Here is a 21,631-nt window from a genome sequence, read left to right on the forward strand (position 1 = left end):
CCGAAGGCCCAGGCGCACGCGCGCCCCGGCTCCGCCCACACCCCGGAGGCGGAGCTTTGGCGGGCTGGCGCACTCTGCGCACGCGCTGGAACCCTCCCTGCCCGTGATTGGCTCTCGCGGAGAGAGGGCGGGACCTTCGGGGAGGAGCCCCGCCCCCCCGGGATGTTTCCGTGGAAACCACACACAGCTGGCGCCCCGGAGCCTCGGGTTCTTTCCTCCGGCGCTTCTCTGCCCGAGCTCCCCAACTAATTTGTGCCTGCCTCCTTTTCTACCTAATTAACTGTGTACCTGGCGAGTTTTGCAGGTTTTCCTCCCGCACCTGAGCTAGTGACCGCTTATCATACAGATCCAAGGCGCGTTTTGTACATCATCCCAACCAGCATCCTGCCCCTCCTAGCATCTAAGGAGTGGAGTCTCGACACATACATCAGCAGAACCCGGTAAATTAACCCAATTAACCCAATTAAATTAAACGCAGTTTTTTTTTTTAAATCGAGAAAGCTTCAGTAAACGAATCTAGGGCTTCAAACAACAGGTGTTTTGGAACAGGACAGTGTTTTATTTTATTTTTTTAAGATTTTATTTATTCATGAGAAACACGGGGGGTGGGGGGCGTACAGACCCAGAGGGAGAAGCAGGCACCATGCAGGGAGCCTGACACCGGACTTGATCCCAGGTCTCCAGGATCACATCCTGGGCTGAAGGCGTTGCTAAACCGCTGTGCCACCCGGGCTGCCCCCAGGACAGTGTTTTAACCTATAACTACTGTAGCTCGTTAAAACAAACCACACACACACACACACACACACACACACACAAAACCCCCACAAAATCTTCAACTAAGGCGTCCCGGAAGGAAAATCTACTAGGACTAAATTGCCAAAGAACCCCTCCCCTTATTTCTGCAAAGGAAATTTTTAAAATCCCCAGGCTTTAACCATGCATGCATTTTAAATCGGATACAAGTGAATTAGGACACTTTTAAAAAAAGATTTTATTAATTTATTTGGGGGAAAGGGGAAGAGAGCATGAGCAGGAGGAGAAAGGCAAGAGAGGGAGACGCAGACTCCACCGTGAGCAGGGAGCCCGATATGAGACTGGATCCCAGGACCCATGACCTGAGCCAAAGGCAGATGCTTCACCAACGGAGCCACCCAGGCTTCCAGGAGAACACTTCTTGCAACTTTCACACTAACGGTGATAGGTTGTGAGTCATGCTAGGAACTTACTCATTACTTACCTTCTATTAAGCACACCCAGCTTTATCCTACTTAATCTTCATTTTCGCTGTTTTCCGTTCTTGGAGGTTTTTTTTTTTTTTTTCTCTCTCTTTCCCCAAACCCGTATCTACAAGGTCGATCTTCCCTAACCATCCCTGCCCACTTGCCTCCCCAATCCTAATCACGGCAGCCCTTTCTTCTTCATTTAAAGCACTTGCCATCCAGTGAAAAGTGTCCTAGTTCGCTAGTTCGTCAACCTCAGTACAAGGTAACGGGAGCCCTTTCCTGGTTTTTACAGTTGGTTTGCAATAAATAGTTGTTGGCAACTCAGGGACGGGCATTAAGGAGGGCACTTGATGGGATGAGCAATGGGTGTTATGCTATGTGCTGGCAAGTTGAATTTAAGTAAAATATTAAAATGATAGGCACCTGCTATACACAAATATGTCTGCCCCCCTTTACTCTTATGGGCTGAATGACTGGATTTGCGGACGGGCGGGCTCCCACGTGTAAAGCACCCGGGTAACAGTCGCGCCCGTCCACCGCGCGCCTGTCCGGCTCCGCCGCCAGATACCGAAACACAGCAACACCACGTGGCCCGCTGCGTACCACGTGACCCATGCTGCCAAAAGCGCCGGAGTCCGCCACCGTCCCACCATGCACCGCTCCATTCCCGCTCGAGCGGTGAAATCAGTCCTGATTTCCGGCCTCCATTCGGTCGCAGAGGTCAGTTGCCCTAACGACCGGCTCGCCCCCGCCTCCAAATGACGTCACTTCTCCCCACGCCCGCCTCGCTCGAGCACGCGCCTGCGCAGAATAAAAGCCAACGGGAGCCTGCTCCTTCTGCGCAGGCGCCGCGGTGGGGGGCGGGGCCGGGCAGCGCCGCGGTGCGCAGGCGCAGCCGTCGGAGGGTCGGCGTTCGGCCGCCTGAGAGGTGAGTGGGGGCGGGGGCTGGGGGTCCCCCCCCAGCGCTGAGCCGGGCGGGCTTGGGGTTGGGGTCCGCGACTGGGAGCTCCCCGGGCTCCAGGGCCCGTAAGGAGAGGTTGGTCCGGGTCTGGAGTCCGCGCGATCCGCTGGCCGCCGTGAGTGGGCGGCGCGGAGGGGAAACTGAGGCAGGGTGGCGTCGGACAGGCCCCGATCAACCTCCCCCGGGACCCCAGGCCGGGGAGATGCTGGGTCGCAGGCCGGTGAGTGGCCAGCGGGAGGTGAAGGTGCCCCGCCTGCAGTGGGGTGTCTCCTGCCGCCCGGAAACACGGTCCTTTGGAATCGGGGACCCCGTAGTCGGGGCGCAGATCGGGGTCCTGCCCCAGCGCCCGCTCTCCCCCTTGGCCAGCCGCTGGGCTTCCCGGAGCCTCAGTTTCTCCCGCTGTGAAACGGGCGTCGTCACGGCCCCTGCCTGATGGGAGTGCGGGGTCCGGGGGGGGGGTGAAAGCCGCAGCCCCCCCCCCCCCCCGCAAGGCGAGCGCTTCCGCGGGGTCGGCGGCTGTTAGGTCTTCCCCACCCGGAGCCTTGTGTCGGCGCCGCGAGGGCGGGAAGGATCCGGGGCTGAGGACCGGCTCCCGAGCAGCGCGCTGCGTGGAAGGACGGGCTCCCCGGGCTCCCCGTGAGGTTAAGGAAGCAGGACGTTGCTCGGCTCCCCTACTTGCCGGGAGTCTGTGTTTTTAAGTAGGTGCATCTAAGAACGTGTTGGGGTGTTCCTGTTTTCCTCGGGTTTTCTATCCCTGAGTGGTCTGTCTCCTTTTCCTCTCCCCAGACCAGCGGTTTGGTCGCCCTGGGGGGACACAGGGAGGTGTCTGGGACGTCCCCACCGAGATCTGTCCACGCTGTGGAAGTTCAGGGCGCTTCTGCACCTGCCTGAGCTGTGCACACGGGGGTGGGCTACGAACCCACCCCAAACCTAAAACCTGCTCGTGCAGGTTTCGTGGGGAGAGGAAAGGGCACCTCAGAGTTTAGGGGCTGGAGCTCCGGCTGCTGGGTTCAGAATTCCTGGTGTGCATCTTCTAAGCTGGGTGACCTCTGCTAGCTCCCCTATCTTTCTGAGCCTCAGCTTTTCCTTCTGTTCCACAGGCAGTGGAGTGAACCACCCAGGGACTCAGGCGACTGGGTGGGGGGGGGGGGTGGCAAATCCAGCTGCGCCTGGTTTTGTAAATGTGTTGTAGAAATCTTCTTTTTTTTTCTTTAAGATTTTTAGTTATTTATTCATGAGAGACACAGAGAGAGGGAGAAGCAGGCTCCCTGCGGGGAGCCCAACGTGGGACTGGATCCCGGGATCCCCCCCTCCCTGGATCACGCCCTGGGCTGAAGGCAGACGCTCAACTGCTCAACTGCTGAGCCACCGGGGCGTCCCTGTGGAAATATTCTTATCACAAAACCGGTGACTGCTTTTGCATGAGAACAAAGTCGAGTGGTTGCCACGGAAGCTCTGTGGCCCGGGAAGCTTTCTCTGGCCCTTTTCAGAAATGATCGCTGACCCCCTCCACAAGCCGTGGCGCGGACTGGACTGCGCTCGGCCTGGAGAGTGCTCGGCATGCCCAAGGGTTTCACCTGAGGTTTAAAATTCAGTCTTTTCAGGAAGGGTGAGCAACTCTAAATGGGGCTCGGCTCCGCCCCAGATAGAGAGCTGCTGTCTTACTCTGATCCTACGTTTTTTCTGCCAAGACCCCACGCTGGCCCATGTAGGAAATGAAAGAATAAAGGGATTGTTGGTAGGTAGGCAAGACCCGAGGTTTGTTGTCTCTTCAGCTCTTCCCAGAGAACTTGGTCAGGTAGCTGTGAGTTTGATGGGGATCTGATGATCCCCTAAGACCACGTGGATCAGACACTGCTGAGTGCTGGGGTTCAAAGGGAAAATATCTGTCCAGTGGCTCACAGTCTGGGGGAGGGCAGGGGACGGATGACAGAGTTTTAAAGCCTTGTGGGCCGGTGATAAGACTGGTACTTGGACTTTGCCAGAAAACGAGGGCGTCTAGCTCTGTCTGATGTAACTTTGCAGCTGGGTGTTGGAGGGAACTGAGAGTTTCCAGATGGGTTGGAGGAAAGGTGAGCAGTTGTGTGTGTGGAGCTGCGGAGGGTCTAGTGGAGGGCATCACATGCACACTCGTGAGGCTTTGGGGAGTTTTTTTATTTTTTGGCGGGGGGAGCTTTTGATGGTTTTTGAGCATGCAGAGCATTTTGGTGGCATTTTAGAAGTAAACAGGCTTTGGTGAGGATTGTGGGCTCAAGCCTTGGGACCGTCCTTGCTCAGACACCAGCGGTGTGCTAGGGTGAGAGAGAAGAGAGCGTTGGCTTTGCCCACCGCTGTTTGTGAGCAGGGCTCTGGGTTCAGGATGCAGGCGGCAGCCCTCAGCGGTGGAGCTCCGCCTTCCGAGGGGGGCCGTGAGGGGTCGCTCATTTTTATGTGGGGCATGCCATTTTTTTCCCTTTGACCAGCTCTGGGCAAGGAAAGAAAAGGAGTAGAGGCTGATGTTTTTCTTCTTCTTTTTATTTTTTCTAATGATGAAATGAAAAGATGGACTGAGCACTGGGAGGGATTGTGAAGACCACCGGAGGAGCTGGCCCCAGGACCCCCACGCCACCCTCACCAGGCTCGCCGGGCACCCTGTGCGGCCGGCACCTCCGTGGTGCTTTCTGAGAGCTCATAAAGCACTCACTGTTCAGAGAGTAGGCCTTCTCTGAGAATTTTGTCCAGCAGCCAAAGCCCTACAAGTTGTGATTGTTCCGAAAGGTCCGGGTGCCTGGTAGGAGTCAAGGAAAACTGCCGTCCTCGTATTTTGTTGGGCCCAACTTTGTGGAGAGCAGAGGTGGTTCATCTCGGAAGCCGGGCGTGAAAGTGAGATTCGCAAACTGTCTTGCAAAGAAGCCACAGTTTTTATGGACCACCTGTGTCAAATGCTGTGCTGGGTCCCTCTTGTGCCTTGGGTTAGCAGTCCTCGGCAGTGGAGCCAGGCTCCCTCTGCTGCAGGGCTGAAACCCCAAATGTTGTGCAAACAAGGTTTTCAGAAAGTTCTTTGGTCAGAAAAATTTGACTTGTACTGATTTAGAACCTTTACTTTTCCACCTAGAGTTTCAGTGACTTTTAGCTGGGTGGTTTGGCCATGTCTGGGGACACCTGTGGTTGTTACCCCTGGTGGGGGGACCCTTCTGGCTTGGAAAGGGTGTGGCCAGGGGTGCTACTGACCCACCACAGAGAGTGACCTGCCCCTAATGTCAGAAGGGCGCAGGGGGACACAGCCTACGTTGATTATTTGGAAAAACATTGAGTCTGACCCCTGCTCATGCTGGACACCAGAGTTTAAACCCCCAGGGGTCAGAGGGTACAAACCAGGCGACTGCAGCATCTGTGAGTCGCCCCCACTCGGAGTGTGTAGTTAAGTGTGTGCGGCATCCCGGGACCTCAGGGGTCAGATGGTCACAGAGAGCAGTCTCCTGGGGGTCGGGAACCCCCTGACCGAGGTGGTCCCACCTGGGGGACATTCTGCTCCCTGCCTCAGGGCACACTGGACAAAGACCAGGGTTGCTGTTAGCACTCTGCACTGCACAGGACAGCTCCACCCCCGCCCCTCACACACACACAGCAAGGAATGATCCAGGCCCTGATGGCGATGGAGCCAAGGCAGAGAAAAATCTAAAGTAGGTCATGAATCCTTGTAACAGCTGGTAAGGACACCCCTGTTACCCCGTTTTAGAGAAGAGGAAAGTGAGAGTATTGGCTGGGACTCTTAGAAGGGACGGAGAGCTCAGGCCTGGGGGAAGGGGCGTGGAACAGGCCTCAGGCAGAAATGGCTGGACCTGAGAGTCTCTCCAGGCCCTCGTCCTCCAGCCTGTCATCCTTGTGCCCGCCCCGGGCAGGCCCTGGGGGGCTCTGACTCCTTGGCCGTGAGTCACAGGGAGGGGCCGGGGCGGCTGAGAGGAGCCGCCAGGGTGGCAGGCAGTGCGGGGGAAGCTCAGGAAGCTCAGGAAGCGGGCAGTGAGGGAGTGATCAGGCCAGAGTGCTTCGATCCCGCGGGGCGGGGGACCCTCGGGGGGGGGGGGACCCTCGGTGCAGAGGCCTTGAGGCTCCAAGGGCTGGGGGCGTGGGAGGGCAGAAAGGAGTGTGCCTTGGTCTTCTAGTTTTTTAAACCCTTGCCTCAGCAGTCTCCGTCACGCTCCCCCGCTCCCACCTTCACCACCTTCACCACCCGGACCAGGAGGGCAGGAAACTTCTGCCAAAGACGAGACTCCTTTCTCGGTCCGCTCTTCTGCGAGCGCCCCTCACCACCAGGCCCTGCAGTAGCTCCCCTCGTCCCACGCACCCGTACGTGTGCGCATGGCCCAGCGTGGGGGACCCACGGGAGGGGAAGGCCCGGAGCACACAGGCGGGGCTCCGGCTGTGCCACCTGTCGGGCCCTGTGACCCCCGCCAAGACCCTGAACACCTCCGTCTGGTTTGTACCGCGGTGCTTTCGGGCTGGGGAGTTGGCGGACGTGAGGGCTAGGTGGTGAACGCGTGGGTTTGTGGGGGCCGAGATCGGGGGTATCGTGTGAGCACTTAACGTGACTTAAGAATGTGAGATTCAGGGGGTGCCCTGGGTGGCTCAGCGGTTGAGCGTCTACCTTTGGCTCAGGGCGTGATCCGGGAGTCGGGGATCAAGTCCCGCATAGGGCTCCTGCGGGGGGCCTGTTTCTCCCTCTGCCTGTGTCTCTGCTTCTCTCCCTTTGCGTATCTCATGAATAAATAAGTAAAATATTTTTTAAAAAATCGAGATTCAGTCTCCGCAGGCAGCTGCCCAGACGTGACCCTCAAGGCCTGACTTAGAGCACAACATACAGGGTCCCGGGATTGTACATCTGACAGGAAGCACTTGGGCTCTGGGAAAAAGAAATAACTTTCTAATTATAATAAAATACACGTAACGTAATGTACCATCTTAACCACCTCTAAGCGCACAGCTCAGGGCACGGAGCACACTCAACCCCGCTGTGCACCACCCCCACCACCGTCTCCAGAACCTTCCATCTCCCTACACGGAGACCCTGTCCCCAGGAAGCACTGACCCCTGCCCCACCCCTGGCTCCCACCACCTCCTCTCTGTGGACGGGCCTCCTCTGGGGACCTCCTGGGAGTAGGGTCCTGCAGGAGGTGTCCTTCTGGGTCTGGGTCCCCTCCCTGAGCCCAGTGTCCTCGGGGTCCCTTCCTTCCTGGGGCTGGGTTGTGTCCCGGGTGTGGACGGGCTGCCCTGTGCTAACCCATGCGTGTGTTGACAGACACTGAGTTGTGTCTACTTTTCAGCTCTTGGAGATGATGCCGCTGCCAAAACAAACATCTAAAATGAAAACAGCTTGACGTTTCAGCGCGTGTCTGGTCTCCTTGGGTTTGGCGGTCAGCAGGCCAACTGGTGTGCTCTTGTACCCCCTCAGCTGGGGAGCAGGACTCACTTTTGATGCTGTGCTTCCCCCAAAATGAGTGGGTTGTGATGGTTGATCTCTGTGGGCCCCCCGGTAGCCCCCAGAGACCTCCGGTCTAGGACCGCCTGTTGTCATCTAGGCTCCGGCTCCACCTAATCACAGACCTTCCAGCTGTAGGCGGCTTTCTGGCCAAAGACGCGTGTGTCCAGAAATGGGGAGCTCATTACCATCTTCAAGGAGCTTTAATTCCTCCCCCTGCTTACGGAACATGGGTTTGTTTTTTTTTTTTTAAGTTTTTCCTTTATAATTGAGGTATAAATCGTTTACCTTAAAGTATGGTGGTTTTTGGTATATTTATGCTTCTCTGAGTCCAGAACATTCCATCACCCCAAAAAGAAACTGTCTCCATAGCCTTCACCCCCATCCCCCCCGGCCCCCACGAGCCCCCTCCCCGTCCTGGACGTGTCACACACGTGGGCTCACACCCCGTGGGGCCTCCTGTGTCTGGTTCCTCCACTTGAAGAAGCAGCTGTCAAGGGACACAGATTCCCACGAAGCAGAGACCGAGCAGACGCGCCCAGTGGAGGCACCGTCTCAGTGTGGCGCTGGCCTGCGTGGGGAGCCTGGGGCCACATGACGGGCTCTCCCCGGCTTTGTTGAACCATCGTGGCTGGTAACAAGCTAACGAGAGTGCCAGCAGGAGCCCCGCTCCTTGTTTTCTGTGGGGGCACGGGCTGCTCACCCCCCTGCAGGCGTTTTGGGGAGACCGAGGTGCTGACTGCTGCGGGTTCCTTGGGCCGGCCGCTCCTCACAGGCCACGGTCCCCAACCTGTTGCTTTTGTCGGTGGGAGCGACCAGGGAGGTCGTGGTGTGGAGGGGATGACACAGTGTTGCGTGACGTGCCTGACCCATCATAGACCCTTAGGTAGCAGAACCCTCTTGCCCAGAATGTTCCAGACCAGGGCTCTCCCCTGGGCACGGCTGACACTGGAACTGATAGTTTTCCATTATGTGGGCGTCCTGGGAGCCGGGGGCTGAGCAACATCCCAGGTCCTCGTGGCCCAATGCCAGGAGCACCCCCATCGTGGTGACCACGGATGTCCCCAGACATGGCCCAGAGTCCCTGAGGCAGGGTCACTCCCGGCCTGGGAGTCCAGCACTTGGAGAGGGACCAAGAGCTGGCCTTCAGGCGGCCTGGAAGGGGCTCCGTGCCCCTGCACCTTTCGGGCTACTCTGGGCCCCTCCCCTCCCAGCTGTTTACCCCTCACTTACTCTTCAGATAGAGCTGGCCAGGCGAGGCGTCTGGGGGCTCAGGATGTGAAGTGTCTGCCTTTGGCTCGGGTCACCTGGGTCATGACCCCAGAGTCGGGGGGGGGGGAACGTCGGCTGCAGCCCCCTGCTTGTGCTCTTGTGCCCCCGTGTGTTTATGCTCTTTCTCTGTCAAATAAATAAAATCTTTAGAAAAGACCTGCCCAGGGCACTTAAAGTGGCTTCCTTGGGCCTGGGGCTCGTGTAGGCCTGGTGAGCCAGCACCCGGAGGTCCGGGGAGCCTGGAGCAGCAGGTGCCACCCGTGCCCTCAGTCTGTGCTCCTCACGGCCCTGGCTTGGCTCCACAGATCTTGAAAACCCCAGGGCATTGTCTCTTCCTGTTTGAAGATGGATAACAAGAAGCGTCTGGCCTACGCCATCATCCGGTTCCTGCACGACCAGCTCCGGCACGGGGGGCTCTCGTCCGACGCCCAGGAGAGCTTGGAAGGTACGTGTGGGCCCGCTGTCCTCCCTGCTTCCCGCCACACAGCCAGCCCCGTCACCTCAGGCCCAGCTTCCTGCAGGAGTTCTGGTGAGCTCCCCATATTTCATCAAGGTGTGGTTCCGGAACATTCTCCACCGTAGTCACACTGATCAGAGAAGAAAGGCTCATTTTAAAGAAAGGGTGGAATGGCCACAGCGCCTGGGAGCCGCACAGGGCTGGGGGACAGGATCCCAGGCTGGACCGGCACTTGAGTGGCCTCTGCCCGGACCCCACCACCAGCCCCTTGGCGTCCACCTGGCTCGGCCTACAGTGACACAGTGGGAGTTGGCGGTTCGGCACCTGCCATGTGCCAGGCCTTTGACCTGGGTCTCACAGAGAGGGGATTCCCCAGAGCCCCAGAGTCTGGGCTGCATTCAGAAGAACATGCTTCTGTCCACCTCACAGTTGCAATCCAGTGCCTGGAGACTGCTTTTGGGGTGACAGTGGAAGACCATGACCTCGCCCTCCCTCAGACTCTGCCGGAAATATTTGAAGCAGCTGCTGCAGGCAAGGTGAGTTTCTGGGCTTCACAGGACAGGCGTAACAGCAGGAGTCGCCAGGGCCCCCAAGCACCCATGCAAGACCTGAGTTCTCCCCCAGGCTGCTTCCCGGCTGTGGACCAGGGAAGTGGGGGCCCGGCCCCGGCCTGAGGTGCTCTCCACAGTGCCTAGCTGCCCTCGGGTGGCCCCTGAGCAGGAGGGAGGCCGCGGGTGTGGGCTTTTTGGAGGAGGAGACGGTAGGGTTGCCCGCTGCCTGCAAACGGCTTGTCTGCCTTGGGACAGGAGGTGCCGCAGGACCTGAGGAGCCCCGAGCGGACCCCGCCTTCAGAGGAGGACTCAGCCGAGGCAGAGCGCCTCAAAACCGAAGGTGAGCTGAGACTGCATCCCCACCAGGCACCTGACTCACCTGGCCTGCGGGGCGGCAGGGCCGGGGGGGCCCTGGGGTGCAGCTGTGGGAGGGGAGCCGGGCCCCTAAGCACGCAGCGCCAGCATGTGGGAGGATAAGCCCCGCGCTCGGCCCGCGGGGATGTATGCGGGGCAGCGGCCAGGGAAGGCATTCCCCGCAGCTCCCCGGTGGCCACACGGCGGGCACGTGGCCCAGCCAGTCCCCTCCCACACCCAGGACAAGTGCAGGCGTGTGTCCACAGCACCCAAAAGGTAGAACGGCCCAAATGTCCATAAACTGGTAAAGGGTGAACAAAACGTGATGTATCCATGTTCTGGAATGTCCCTCAGCCCACATGTACCACCCCAGGGACGGACCCTGAGCCCACGACGCTCAGGGAGGGAACCAGATACAGGAGGCCCCACAGGGTGTGAGTCCATGTGTGTGACACGGCCAGGATGGGCTCGCCCACGCACAGGGGAGGGGGCTCAGGGGCCAGGGGAGGGTGAGGAGTGACTGCTCATGGGGAGGGACTTTTTTGCGGGGGGAATGGAATGTTCTGGAATTAGGTTGTGGCGTTGGACACTTGTGAATTTCTAAAAGCCGCTGAGTCATTCACTTTGAAAACGTGAGTTTTACATTCAGATTACATTTCGTGAAAATTGGTTTCTTGTGAAAGAAGGAGCAAAGAGACTTATGTTTCCAAATGTCACGACCAAAGCAGTGACGGTCATCACCCAGTGCCGGCTCAGGCCAGAACCCAGATCCTCCTCCACACCCCAGCACCCCTGAGTGTTGCATCCTGGCCCCCCGGACCCTCCCCACCAACGTCTTGCACCTTCAGGGAGAAGCCCGGGAGAGCTGGGCTGGACGTCTCGGCCCCTGGGATGTGACCTGAACAGCTGGGCATACGTTGTTTTTTCTTTCCCTTTAGGAAACGAGCAGATGAAGGTAGAAAACTTTGAAGCTGCCGTGCACTTCTATGGGAAAGCCATCGAGCTGAACCCGGCCAACGCCGTCTACTTCTGTAACAGGTAGTGGCCGGGCGCGCTCGGGGAGGTGTTGACACTGTGATCGTTCATCCAGCGCCCAGATAAGCAGCCAGCAGCCTGTGGCCAGCAAGGCGTCAACAGGAGCTGATCGTGGCATTAAAATCAAAGTTAGGGACACCATTCTGCACAGGTGTTGGGTGAGGACGCAAGCCAAACCACGGGTGACCATATCGCGCCTGCGCTCACGGTGGCGTTACTGCTGGCCGTGGGGAGCCCCGTGTGGCTGGTGCTTTAAGGGAAAGCTGCCTCAGCCTCCCAGAGCCTCCCAGTACGGACCGCCGAGCTGACGACAGGGCCTGAGAGGGACGTGGGACAAGGGTCGCCCTCCAGGGCACAAGCCAGGGCCCCGGCGTTGGATAGCCCAGGTCGGGTGTGCAGAGCTGCTCTTGTGTTAGTTTCTTTCCTCTGACTCTGGGGCGAAACACAAACACACTGACAGAAATGTTGCACGCGTAGCACAGAGAACGCCGTCCACCCTCCACTCGCACAGCGCCAAGCGCTGAGTACTGCTCAGCCCTGCTGCCTTTCTGGGGGAAACGTAAAGTGGGATGTTAAAAACTGAAAGAGAAACCATCTGGCGTGGTAAGCTGAGCGCTGGGACGGGTCTCCCTGTGAATCCGAGTCCCTGTCTGATGGCAGGTGTTCCCTGGGGGCGCCTGGGCCGCTCAGGCAGTGTGGTGTCTGCCTTCAGCTCAGGGCGTGATCCCAGGGCCCTGGGATCAAGTCCAACGTTGGGCTCCTGGCTTAGCGGGGAGTCTGCTGCTTCCTCTTCCTCCCCTCCCCCTGCTCCTTCTCTTTGTCTCTCAAATCTTAAAAAAAAAAAAGTAATAGATGTTCCCTAACGTAAAGCAAGCACCGGCTCCCAACGGTGGGGAGACCCTGGGTGCCGAGCCCGTTGACTTGGGTTCAGACTGGTCTCGTCACACCTGGGTGCTCTGCAGCGTCATCAGGACGAGCTGCCTCCGTCTCCCCAGGAGGCTATCCCAGCTCCCACCACGGGTACTTGGCGGACAGAAGCCCTGGGCAGCCCAGTGTCCCGCCGCCCACCTGCCAGATGGGGAGACTGAGCCTCCTCCATGGCAGCGAGTGAGGGCCGCAGCTTTGCCCACCCTGCTTTGTGTCCCCAGAGCTGCGGCCTACAGCAAGCTCGGGAACTACACGGGTGCCGTTCAGGACTGCGAGCGAGCCATCTGCATAGACCCGTCCTACAGCAAAGCCTACGGCAGGATGGGGTGAGTGTCGCAAGGGGCCACACGGTCCCTGCCTTCCTGGTCCCCCCTCCCCTGCAGGCAGCCCATGCCCCTTTCCTATTCGGGCTGCTTTCCACACGCCCAGCTCTGTCACCAGCTGACCTCCAGCAGTTCCCTTCCGTCTAGATGGACGGTCAGGACTTGGCCCCACGCGGATGCCAGTCATAAAGCTGGGCCTCCCCCGCGCCCCCCAACTGCTCTGAATCAGGGTTCCCACTTCCCTGTGTCTTGTGCTTCCGTGATGTGCTGGAGCAGCTCACGGCCTCAGGGCAGGGTCCAGGAAGGTCCTCGGCGCAGATCCCTGTCTCCCTAGAGTGGGGTGTGATGCTCTCACCAAAGGGGACGTCCACATGTCATCGTTCAGGAGTCTTACAGCCCGCTCTCCAGCCTTCTCCCCTCCCAGAGGTTTGGGGTTGCCAGGTCCCCACTCAAATCCCAGCCTTGGTCTTCCTGGCCACCAGCCCCATCCTGAGTCACCTCACGGACAGGAACTCGGGTGTAATCAAAGGGGCTCGTTATAGAAACCACAGGAGACCTCTGTGACTTAGGAAGTTTTGCGTCTTAGGAGCTCTGTGCCAAGAACAGGGCCGGCGTGTCTGACCCCCTGCCCTCTGCCTCTGAGCCCTTCCTCTGGGCGTTCCAGCCCATCCTCTCAGCCCCCGCCACCCTGGCGTGCCGTCCCCGGCAGACGCTAGGCCCGGTGGCGCTGGAGCAGTTGGGACGTGGCGGGTGGGCAGCCCCCGGGCCCTCTCCCATGTCCTGGTGTCTCCCCCCAGCCTCGCTCTCTCCAGTTTGAACAAGCACACCGAGGCCGTGGCATACTACAAGAAGGCCTTGGAGCTGGATCCTGAGAACGAGACTTACAAGTCGAACCTCAAGATAGCCGAGCTGAAGCTGAGAGAGACGCCGAGTCCCGTGAGCGGCCCGGGAGGGAGCAGGGGAGCGTGGGCCGGCGCCTTTGTTGTGGTGTCTGTGGGGAGGGGCGGGTGAGGCCGGGGATGTGGGGTTAGGACAGGCCAGGCGAGCAGTCTCTGCAGAGTCTGGGGCACGGGGTCTGACTGGCTGTCGAGGACCTGGTTCTGGGCGGTCAGGGCAGAGGGCGGCGGCTGTGAGCATGAGACGCTGATGGAGGAAGGCTGGGTGTGTGGGCTGTGGACTCACTGGCCTGCGTGCTAAAGGTGGACTGGTGGTGTCCGGCGTTGGTCACCCCTGAGGGCCCTCCAGGGGCCCAAGGCATCAGAGCGTTACAAAATACTTCTCCTAAGGGATCAACGGGGTGGCTTGGGCCTTTGGCAAACACTAGCCGCAAGGCCTGGCCGCTCAGTTGGGAGGGCGTCTGGGCCGTATGCGTCTTGGGACTCCAGCCGGCCCCCTGTGGGATCTTCTGGGGCCCAGTGTCATGGTCCTGTGGCCACTCACCAGGGCTCTTCTCATCCCCACAGACGGGAGGCGTCGGCAGCTTTGACATCGCCGGCCTGCTCAACAACCCCAGCTTCATGAGCATGGTAACCTGCGCTCCCATCTCCCGCGGGCTCTGGGCCCACCACCCGGGGCTGTGTCTGCCTGTGAGGGCCAGGGCTGCCGGCCTGGGCGGGGTTAGACACTGGGCCCGGCCGTTCCTTAGGGTTGTGACTGGGGCATCTGAGGGGCTGAGCAGCATCCCCAACCCCACCCTCTCGACGCCAGGAGCTCCCCCCGTGTGACCACCACCTAGGTCCCTAGACACTGCCATGCCCCGGGGGCAGCACTGAGCACGAAGGACAGCTGGATCCTGCCTCTCCCCACCCAATAACCCGGGAAACAGCATCCGTCTCTCCAGCTCGGTCTCCTCCTCATGCTGTGGAGACCCTGACGACAGCACACCCCACCTGCTTCCCAGGGTTCGGGTGGACGCCACCACCTTCTGACGCCAGAGACTTAAGGCCAGAAGCACTTGTTCTGTGCGGGGCGCCCAGCTGTGAGCCTCGGGCTGGTCGCTGCACACCCATGTCCGTTGATGGGGGTCTTGCTCACCACGGGCCACACTGCTGGCTCACGGGGCCTCGGTCCAGGGTCTCCAAGCATCAGGACGAGAGAAATCCCAGCCTTCTGGCCGCAGAAATACTCTCAGGGCAGCAGGGAGCGTCTTGTCTCCTAAGTCGGTAGAGGCCGCACTTGGTCCGCAGGCAGGATGGCTGGCCGGGCACGGCGAGGGGCCAGTGCGGTCCGGCAGGGCTCACACCTCACCCGCGTCTGGGGTTGGCAGACCAGCGGGGTTTGTAGTTGCGTTGGCACCCAGGTGTGCGTCCGTGGTGACGCCAGTTGGGCGGGCGGGGCAGAGGCTGGCCCAGCAAGCAGAGAACCTCGATGCTGGTGCCTAAAAGTTAGCCGGCCCCCGTGAGCCACGCCAGGCAGGCCCCTCTTCATCCCGCTTGGCCGCTTCCTGAAACGTCATGGGGGGGGGGGGCGTGACGTTCAAGCACAAGCGTCTGTCGCAGCGGTGTTTACCGAGGGAGCAAAACGAGGCTCACCATGCAGATGTGTTCAGTGGCTGGGAAAACAGATCAGAATACGTCTACACGGCAGAGCCTAAGCAGCCAGTAGATGCTGAGGTGCTCGGGGGTCTCTTAAAAGACCCAAGCAGGATAAAGTGGTAAAACGTGGCAGATCAGAGGTCGAGGAAGGGCGTCAGGAAGGCCCAGGGCCCGGGCGCCGAGCAGGAGGGGCGTGTGTGGTCAGGAGACGGTGCGGGCACTTCCCTGTGTGATTTGTGTTCTTTTCTTTAGGCGTCAAACCTAATGAACAATCCGCAGGTTCAGCAGCTGTAAGTGACAACCATGCTCCTTCGGGTCTGGGGTTAGATTTCTTATCGTGACAAGACGCACCTGCCGTAAAGCCTGCCTGTTTTAACCATTTCAGGGTTTACAGTGCGGTGGTGTTAAGTACATTCACAGTGTTGTGCAGTCATCACCGCCATCTAATTCCAGAACATTCCATCACCCCAAAAGAGTCCTTGTCCCCATCAGCCATCACCCCTCTCAGCCCCCGGCCCCCATGAAACCCCTCCCCGTCCTAGATGTGTCACACACGTGGACTCACACACAGTGGGGCGTCCTGTGTCTGGTCCCTCCCGAGCATCGTGAGCTCGGTTCTGGGTCCATGTCCAGCAGCGGAATCTCTGGGTTGTGGTGATTGTGTTTAACTTAGTGAACACCTGCCCGACTCCGGTCAAGTCCTAAAACACAGCTTCTCATCCACTCACTGCCGACATTGGGGCAGATCACTCTGGGGGGGCGTCTGGGGCGCTGTGGGGGCAGGCCAGCACCCCAGATGTGACCAGTGTCCCCTGGCTGAAGACCTCTGTCTTTAGGCCAGAAACCAAGGCTATTCTGAGTGAGCTGGTGGCATCACAGCAGCCGCTGTTGGGGCGGGCGGCTGTGGCTCTGGGCCCCAGGCGGGCTGCCGTGAAAGGGCAGGGACGGCGGGAACGGGAGGGCTGGGCTGTCCGCCACATCGCGGGCTCTCCTTGCAGCATGTCCGGGATGATTTCGGGTGGCCACAACCCCCTGGGGACTCCCGGCACCAGCCCCTCACAGAACGACCTGGCCAGTCTCATCCAGGCGTGAGTAGACCCCTTACTGGCCCTCGGGGGTGGCAGCGAGGGCCTGCCCAGGACCGTGAGAACGCGGGTGCCGTGTGCCCGGGCTCTCCGCTGGACCCCGTGGCCTCCGGTGGGGGGCGGGTGCCGGGGGAGTGGCCAGGAGGGCGCCTGGGCCTTCCGGTTGAGCTGGGCACGCTTCTCCCGCAGCGGCCAGCAGTTCGCCCAGCAGATGCAGCAGCAGAACCCAGAGTTGATAGAACAGCTCCGGAGTCAGATCCGAAGTCGGACCCCCAGTGCCAGCAACGACGACCAGCAGGAATGACCGCCCTCGTGAGTGCCCTGTGCGTCCTGAGCGCCGATTTGACGGCCCTGCGACCTCAAGGCCGGGCGGGTCTCTGTGGTGGGGGGCGCCCGGGATCATCACGGCCCTCCCCGGCTGTTTCTGTGGCACCCTGTTCCTTCCCGGTTGCGTGTGGGTGGGCTCGTCACTGCGCTGGGTTTTGCGTAGCTGACGGCTGATATGTCACTGCTTCCCGGCAGGGCCGCGGCCTGAGCGCCAACAGGCAGTGTTTGTGCAGAAAGCCCCCGACGGCCACAGCGATGGCCAGCAGGGTCCCTGGGAGGGAGGCCAGCAGGCCCACCCGGGTTCCCCTGGGCGGGGGTTTGCTGTAAGCCTCTGTTACTGCAGGATTGCAGGGAAACAGACTGGGGGTCCCGGGTGTCCCGGTGCCTGTGCTGGCTTGGGCCCCCTGGGGGTCCCAGGAGACGTGCCTCCTGGCACAGTGGCTTTCCCGCCCAGGAGACATGGGCATCGTTGTCCTCCCGTTTCTCCTTTGACTGTGATTTTCTACTAAAAATTTAAAGGGCAGGGCGCCTGCCTGGCTCAGTCCGCAGAGGCTGTGACTCCTGATCTCATGAGTCATGAGTTCAAGTTCCGTGTGGGGTGTACAGATTACTAAAAAAATAAACTAAAAAAAAAAAAAAATAGTTTAGGTTTTAAAAGCCAAAAACACGGAGCAGCAGGAAAAACACCTTCGAGCTCTGCCTGCAGCAGCACACATTAATCATTTGGGCATATTTTTTCCAGCCTTTTTTTTTTTCTCCAAAGTACTCTTAAAAAAAAAACAATAACAAAATCTCATTGAGATCAGTTTTGCGTTTGTTACGTGCTCGCCAACCTTCCCCATCCTTGGCCCCACAACCTGCAGCGACGTTCTGTGTCCGCAGTGATGCCGGGCCGCGGCCTGACCCGCCGCCTGGTGTCTTCTCCCCGCAGCCCTCCCAGTGCCGCCAGCTCCTTCCCACCGACTGGAAGCCGTCTCGCATTTTGCCGTCTTCTTCCCTTGGACCGCCTGAGAGAGAAACAGAAACAGAAATTGGACCTGCATGTTAAGATGGATTTTTATTGCTCCCTCCGCCCCCTCCTCCCTGTTTGTAGTCTCCCACGGCCCCCAGACCCTTCTCGAAACAGCCAGCAAGCTGTGAACGCAGACCAGCACTGATCTCTCCTGGCCCCCGAAAACCCAGTCAGCAAAAGTATTTTCTAGACTGTTCCGGGGCGGGGGTCGTCCTCAAGCCACTCTCCAGGAAGCAGCCAGTTTTGTGTCGAGCCACGTCGGGGACACCCGTGGCTCCCAGAGCCCCTTTCTGCAGCCCCACGGTCTGTCTTCAAAGGGTCTCCGCAGCCCGGTGAGAAGCCACTTCTGCGTGGACCTTGGCCTGCCCAGCCGCGCCCTGCTCAGATGAGCTCACTGCCAGCCGCGGTCTGGGCACCAGGGTCCGCCCTGCCCCTCGGACCGCGGGTTTTCGCGTGAGGAGCTCTTCAGAGGCATTTTCCTACGAGACGATTTCCGTGGCCTGGCTCCCCAGTTGGGAGCAGGGGCGGGACCGTCCTGGGGTGCACGAGACCAGGTACTGGGACTTCTTCCACTCGAGCATTTTGATGGACACGCGTCTCATCTCTGATCCTCTTATCCCAGTACTCCTGACCGACCGACCCCAAGGGGCGGATCACGACCTTGGGGCCCGTCCCCAGCTGGGCGTCCAGCGCACCCCCTTCGGCCCACGGGCAATCCTGCCGGCCGGCCTGTCTGGGTCCTTGGCAGGCTCTCTTGGCCTGTTTGGGGCTGGGGGGACCGGCAGGGGCTCCTGGTGCCACCCGCCTTGGCCTGACATTGCCACGCGGCCACCAGAGCTGCTTCCAGGGCGGGCAGGCCTGCCAGCCGTGACCGGGCGGCCTGCCCAGGACACGAGGCCACTGCAGAGGTCCCCACGGCCTCTGCTGGTGCGGGATGGGGGGAGGGCAGGTCTGCTGGCACCAGTGTTGGCAGCTGGCTCGTGGGAGGTCCCCTGGTGGTCCCGGCCGTCTGCGAGGTAGATCCAGTACTGTGTGTTGTAGGTAACTAGTAGGGAGACGGCCGCTGCCCGCCACCCGCAGTCCGTCACGTGTCTGGCGAGATGTGTCCTAACTTGAGTGCTAGCCATGGTGACAAGCAAAACGTGTGGGGAATAAATAGACATCACGACCTCTGCTCTGCATTGACCTCTTGCCCCCCACCCCCCACCGTCCTGCCCCAAGTTTCCAGAAACCCTCAGCCTGGAGCTCCCACCTCAGGCACGTGCTGGGGGTCAGTCCTGCCGATGATGGACACGACACAACTGGAAACGGTTTCCGGGTCAGAGGTCACGGACGGTTCCGGGCTTGTCCTGTATCTCTCCTCTCGTCACCGTCCCACTCGCTCCAGGGGCCAGCCTGGACTCCGGGCCGTGGGCGGGGCCGTGAGGCTGCCCTGTGTTCTATTCTAGTATGTTCTGAGGGAACATCCGGTCTCTGTTGGGTAACCCACAGCACCCCCTTACACCTGCTGCAGGTGAGGGAAGTGGGCCCGGGAGCCCAGAGCTTCCCGGGCTGGTCCTGGTCCCCTCACCCCCTCGCAGGGCGCCGTGCTGGGAGGAGCCCTGTGCCCAAGGGCGCGAGATGGCGGGGAGCGCCCCGCCTCGTGAGGACGAGATGGGGGGCAGGCCGGCGGGTCCCGGGGCGCACGGGGTTCCTCCGCGGGCTCGCTGCCCGGTCCTGCCCCAGGGAACACTGGTCTGATTCCAGGGACGTCTGTGCTGTCAGGACTGGGTGCTCCCGGCATCTGGGTGGGGGTCGGGGACGCGGTGCCGCCCCCGCCAGCCCGGCCTGCGACCCTCACTTTGCTCAGCTCCCCCCCCTCGGGTTCTGCACTTGGCACAGCAGCCCCGTGATGCGGGTGCACCTGCTCGGAGGTCCCCACCCAGGAGCGCGGGCGGGCGCTCGGACGTGAGCCACATGTTCCAGAAACCTCTGTGCGTTTTAGGTCTTCCCAGATAATCTCCTTGCTCCTGCCCGTGCGTCGGTCACCGAGCGGCCCAGCACTGCGTCCTCCGTCCTCCGACGTCACCCCACACCCGGCCTAAGCGTGCGGGAAGGATCCAGAAACTTTCTGTTGGAACCGCCGGCAGAGTGGGAAGAGGGGAAGGGGGGGAGTAGCTGTCAACGTCTCATCCCAGAAGCTGGCAGCTCCCCGTGCGACTTGACGAGACGTGTGTCACGGGTAATAACCGCTCGATCCCACACGAGGTAGAAATAGGCTCTTCCTGAACGTTCCTGTCAGGTGCGTTGAGAGGGAAGGAAAACTCGGCCGTTAAACGCGGCGTTCGCAGAAGTCGTGACCCGAGCAGGCCTCCAGGAGTAGGTGGAGCCCGGGATGCCAGGCGCTGCCGCAGCCTGGGGTCCCGGGGGCGCCGGGGGACCGGCCGGGTCCGGGGGTCATCACAGCCCGGGGCTCCTGGCGTCAGGATGCAGCTCAGCCCCCCGCAGCCCCAGGCCGAGCCCCCCCACCCCGGGCAAGAGCAGCCCGTTGACCAGCTCTGGAGGCCGGGCAGCCTGGAAACCCCAAACCCGACGGCCTTCCCAGCACCCCCCACCCCTGCTGCATCCGAAAACCAGTTATTTCCAAGTGGCCCTCGGAGATGAGACACTGAGGCCACCAGGTGGCGCCGGTGCCGCGGCCTCCCGACGCCTCCGTCCCTGGCGGCTGGCGTGTGGCCTCCGGACCAGAGGAACGAGCCTCCGGCGAATCCTGAAACGGCCCGGGCTGGAGCCTAGGAGCGGCCACGGTCCGAGGGATCGCGCCACCATCCCGCGTGCCTGAGAGCGCGAAGCCCTTCCAGGCGGGGGCTGGAGGGGGAGCCCCACAGGCTGCTCGGCTCGTGGCCGTGGAAGCTCTCTGGAAGCTTGTGGAGACCCGGCCGGTGGGATGGGGGGGCGGGATCCGTTCTTCCCTCTCTTGTTCCCACGCTGCTCCCGCCCTTCATCAAAGCCTAAATGCGTGGAAGTGCACAGCTCGGTGGGTTCCACAGAGCGAGGGCGCCCCTGTCGTTGACACTCGGACCAAGAACAGAGCCCAACCAGCACCCTCGTCCTGCCCCCACGCTCACTGCCACTTAAAGGGTAATGCTCCCCCAGTGTTTACTGCCATGGGTTAGTTGTGCCTGGTTTTGATATGCATACAATGAAATCTAAAAAAAAAAAAGGTAAAATTATAAAAACCATAGAAAATTCACAATATGATTTGGAGTAGGCAAATTGAAGAGAACAAACCACTGGGATAGTTAATTTTACGTGTCCACGTGGCCAGGCCACAATACCCAGATACCCAGATATTTGGTCAGACACCAGTCTAGATGTTGCTGGGAAGATATTTTTTAGATGAGAGTGACATTTAAATTAGCTTTCAGTAGAACGGGTGACCCTCCACAATGCAGGTGGGTGGGCCTCACCTAACCAGTTGAAGGCATTAAGAGAAAAGACCAGTCCCCTCAAGATGGCCTTGGGACTACAGCGAATGTCAACTCTTCCTTGGGTCTCCAGCCTGCCTGAGTGGCTGAGGCCATTTGCAATCCGTATTTGACAAAAAATATATAAAGAACTCCTACAAATCCAAGAGAAAAATAGAACCCGATTTTTTAAATTGGCAAAACACAGGCCTTTCAAAGAAAAACAGGATATGCAGTTAGGCCGTAAGCATATGAAAAGAGGCTCAATGCCGTTAGCTATCTGAGGAACATTATTAAACCCATAATGTAAGACGAATACACCAGAAGGGCTAGAATGACCAGACGAAGCAAGTGCTGCTGTTACAGAGCTGCATCCGGGCCCCCAGGACCGGTCCCAGGTGCGGGACGTGCGGGGGCCCTGGGGCTCAGCACACACAGCCCCGTGGCCCTGCCTTCCATGGAGAGGGCGTAAAGCGCACAAGATCAGGGCGGAGGCTGGGGGGCGGGGCGGGGACACCAGGCTCCAGCTCCCAGGGTCCATCCCCGGGTGACCCACAGGACACGCTCAGTTCCCCCAACACGAACTGTGACCGCGCGCATGAGGCGTGGTCTTGGGCCTGGGAGAGACCCGGCGCTCAGGTTCTCCGCGGGGGTCGGTCTCATGGG

At 60.0% G+C, this 21,631-nt stretch overlaps 1 protein-coding gene and 1 long non-coding RNA gene across 7 annotated transcripts; one reads left to right on the forward strand and one right to left on the reverse strand.

Moving 5' to 3' along the window:
* Positions 1-189: 189 nt before the first annotated feature.
* Positions 190-18,687, forward strand: SGTA (small glutamine rich tetratricopeptide repeat co-chaperone alpha). Of its 6 annotated transcripts, none has more exons than XM_072787936.1 (12): positions 190-440; positions 9,220-9,359; positions 9,801-9,907; positions 10,178-10,262; positions 11,215-11,314; positions 12,460-12,564; positions 13,359-13,497; positions 14,025-14,087; positions 15,348-15,385; positions 16,094-16,183; positions 16,370-16,503; positions 17,439-18,687. In XM_072787936.1, exons 2-11 carry the CDS (start codon positions 9,260-9,262, stop codon positions 16,482-16,484), a joined length of 942 nt encoding a protein of 313 aa, XP_072644037.1. In that variant the 5' UTR covers positions 190-440; positions 9,220-9,259; the 3' UTR covers positions 16,485-16,503; positions 17,439-18,687. The 6 variants fall into 6 exon arrangements, with proteins under 6 accessions (XP_072644037.1, XP_072644036.1, XP_072644041.1 ...); XM_072787935.1 differs by lacking the exon at positions 190-440 and adding an exon at positions 2,006-2,154; XM_072787940.1 differs by lacking the exon at positions 190-440 and adding an exon at positions 2,006-2,154 and having other exon boundaries at positions 16,370-16,492.
* On the reverse strand, positions 18,115-20,295 carry LOC140611121 (uncharacterized). The gene is made up of 2 exons (XR_012012460.1): positions 19,489-20,295; positions 18,115-18,992 (listed from the first exon to the last, which is right to left on the reverse strand). It is a non-coding gene; the product is annotated as an uncharacterized lncRNA (long non-coding RNA).
* Positions 20,296-21,631: the final 1,336 nt, after the last annotated feature.

The sequence above is a fragment of the Canis lupus genome, chromosome 19 (assembly GCF_048164855.1).
Source record: "Canis lupus baileyi chromosome 19, mCanLup2.hap1, whole genome shotgun sequence".
Taxonomy (NCBI): domain Eukaryota; kingdom Metazoa; phylum Chordata; class Mammalia; order Carnivora; family Canidae; genus Canis; species Canis lupus.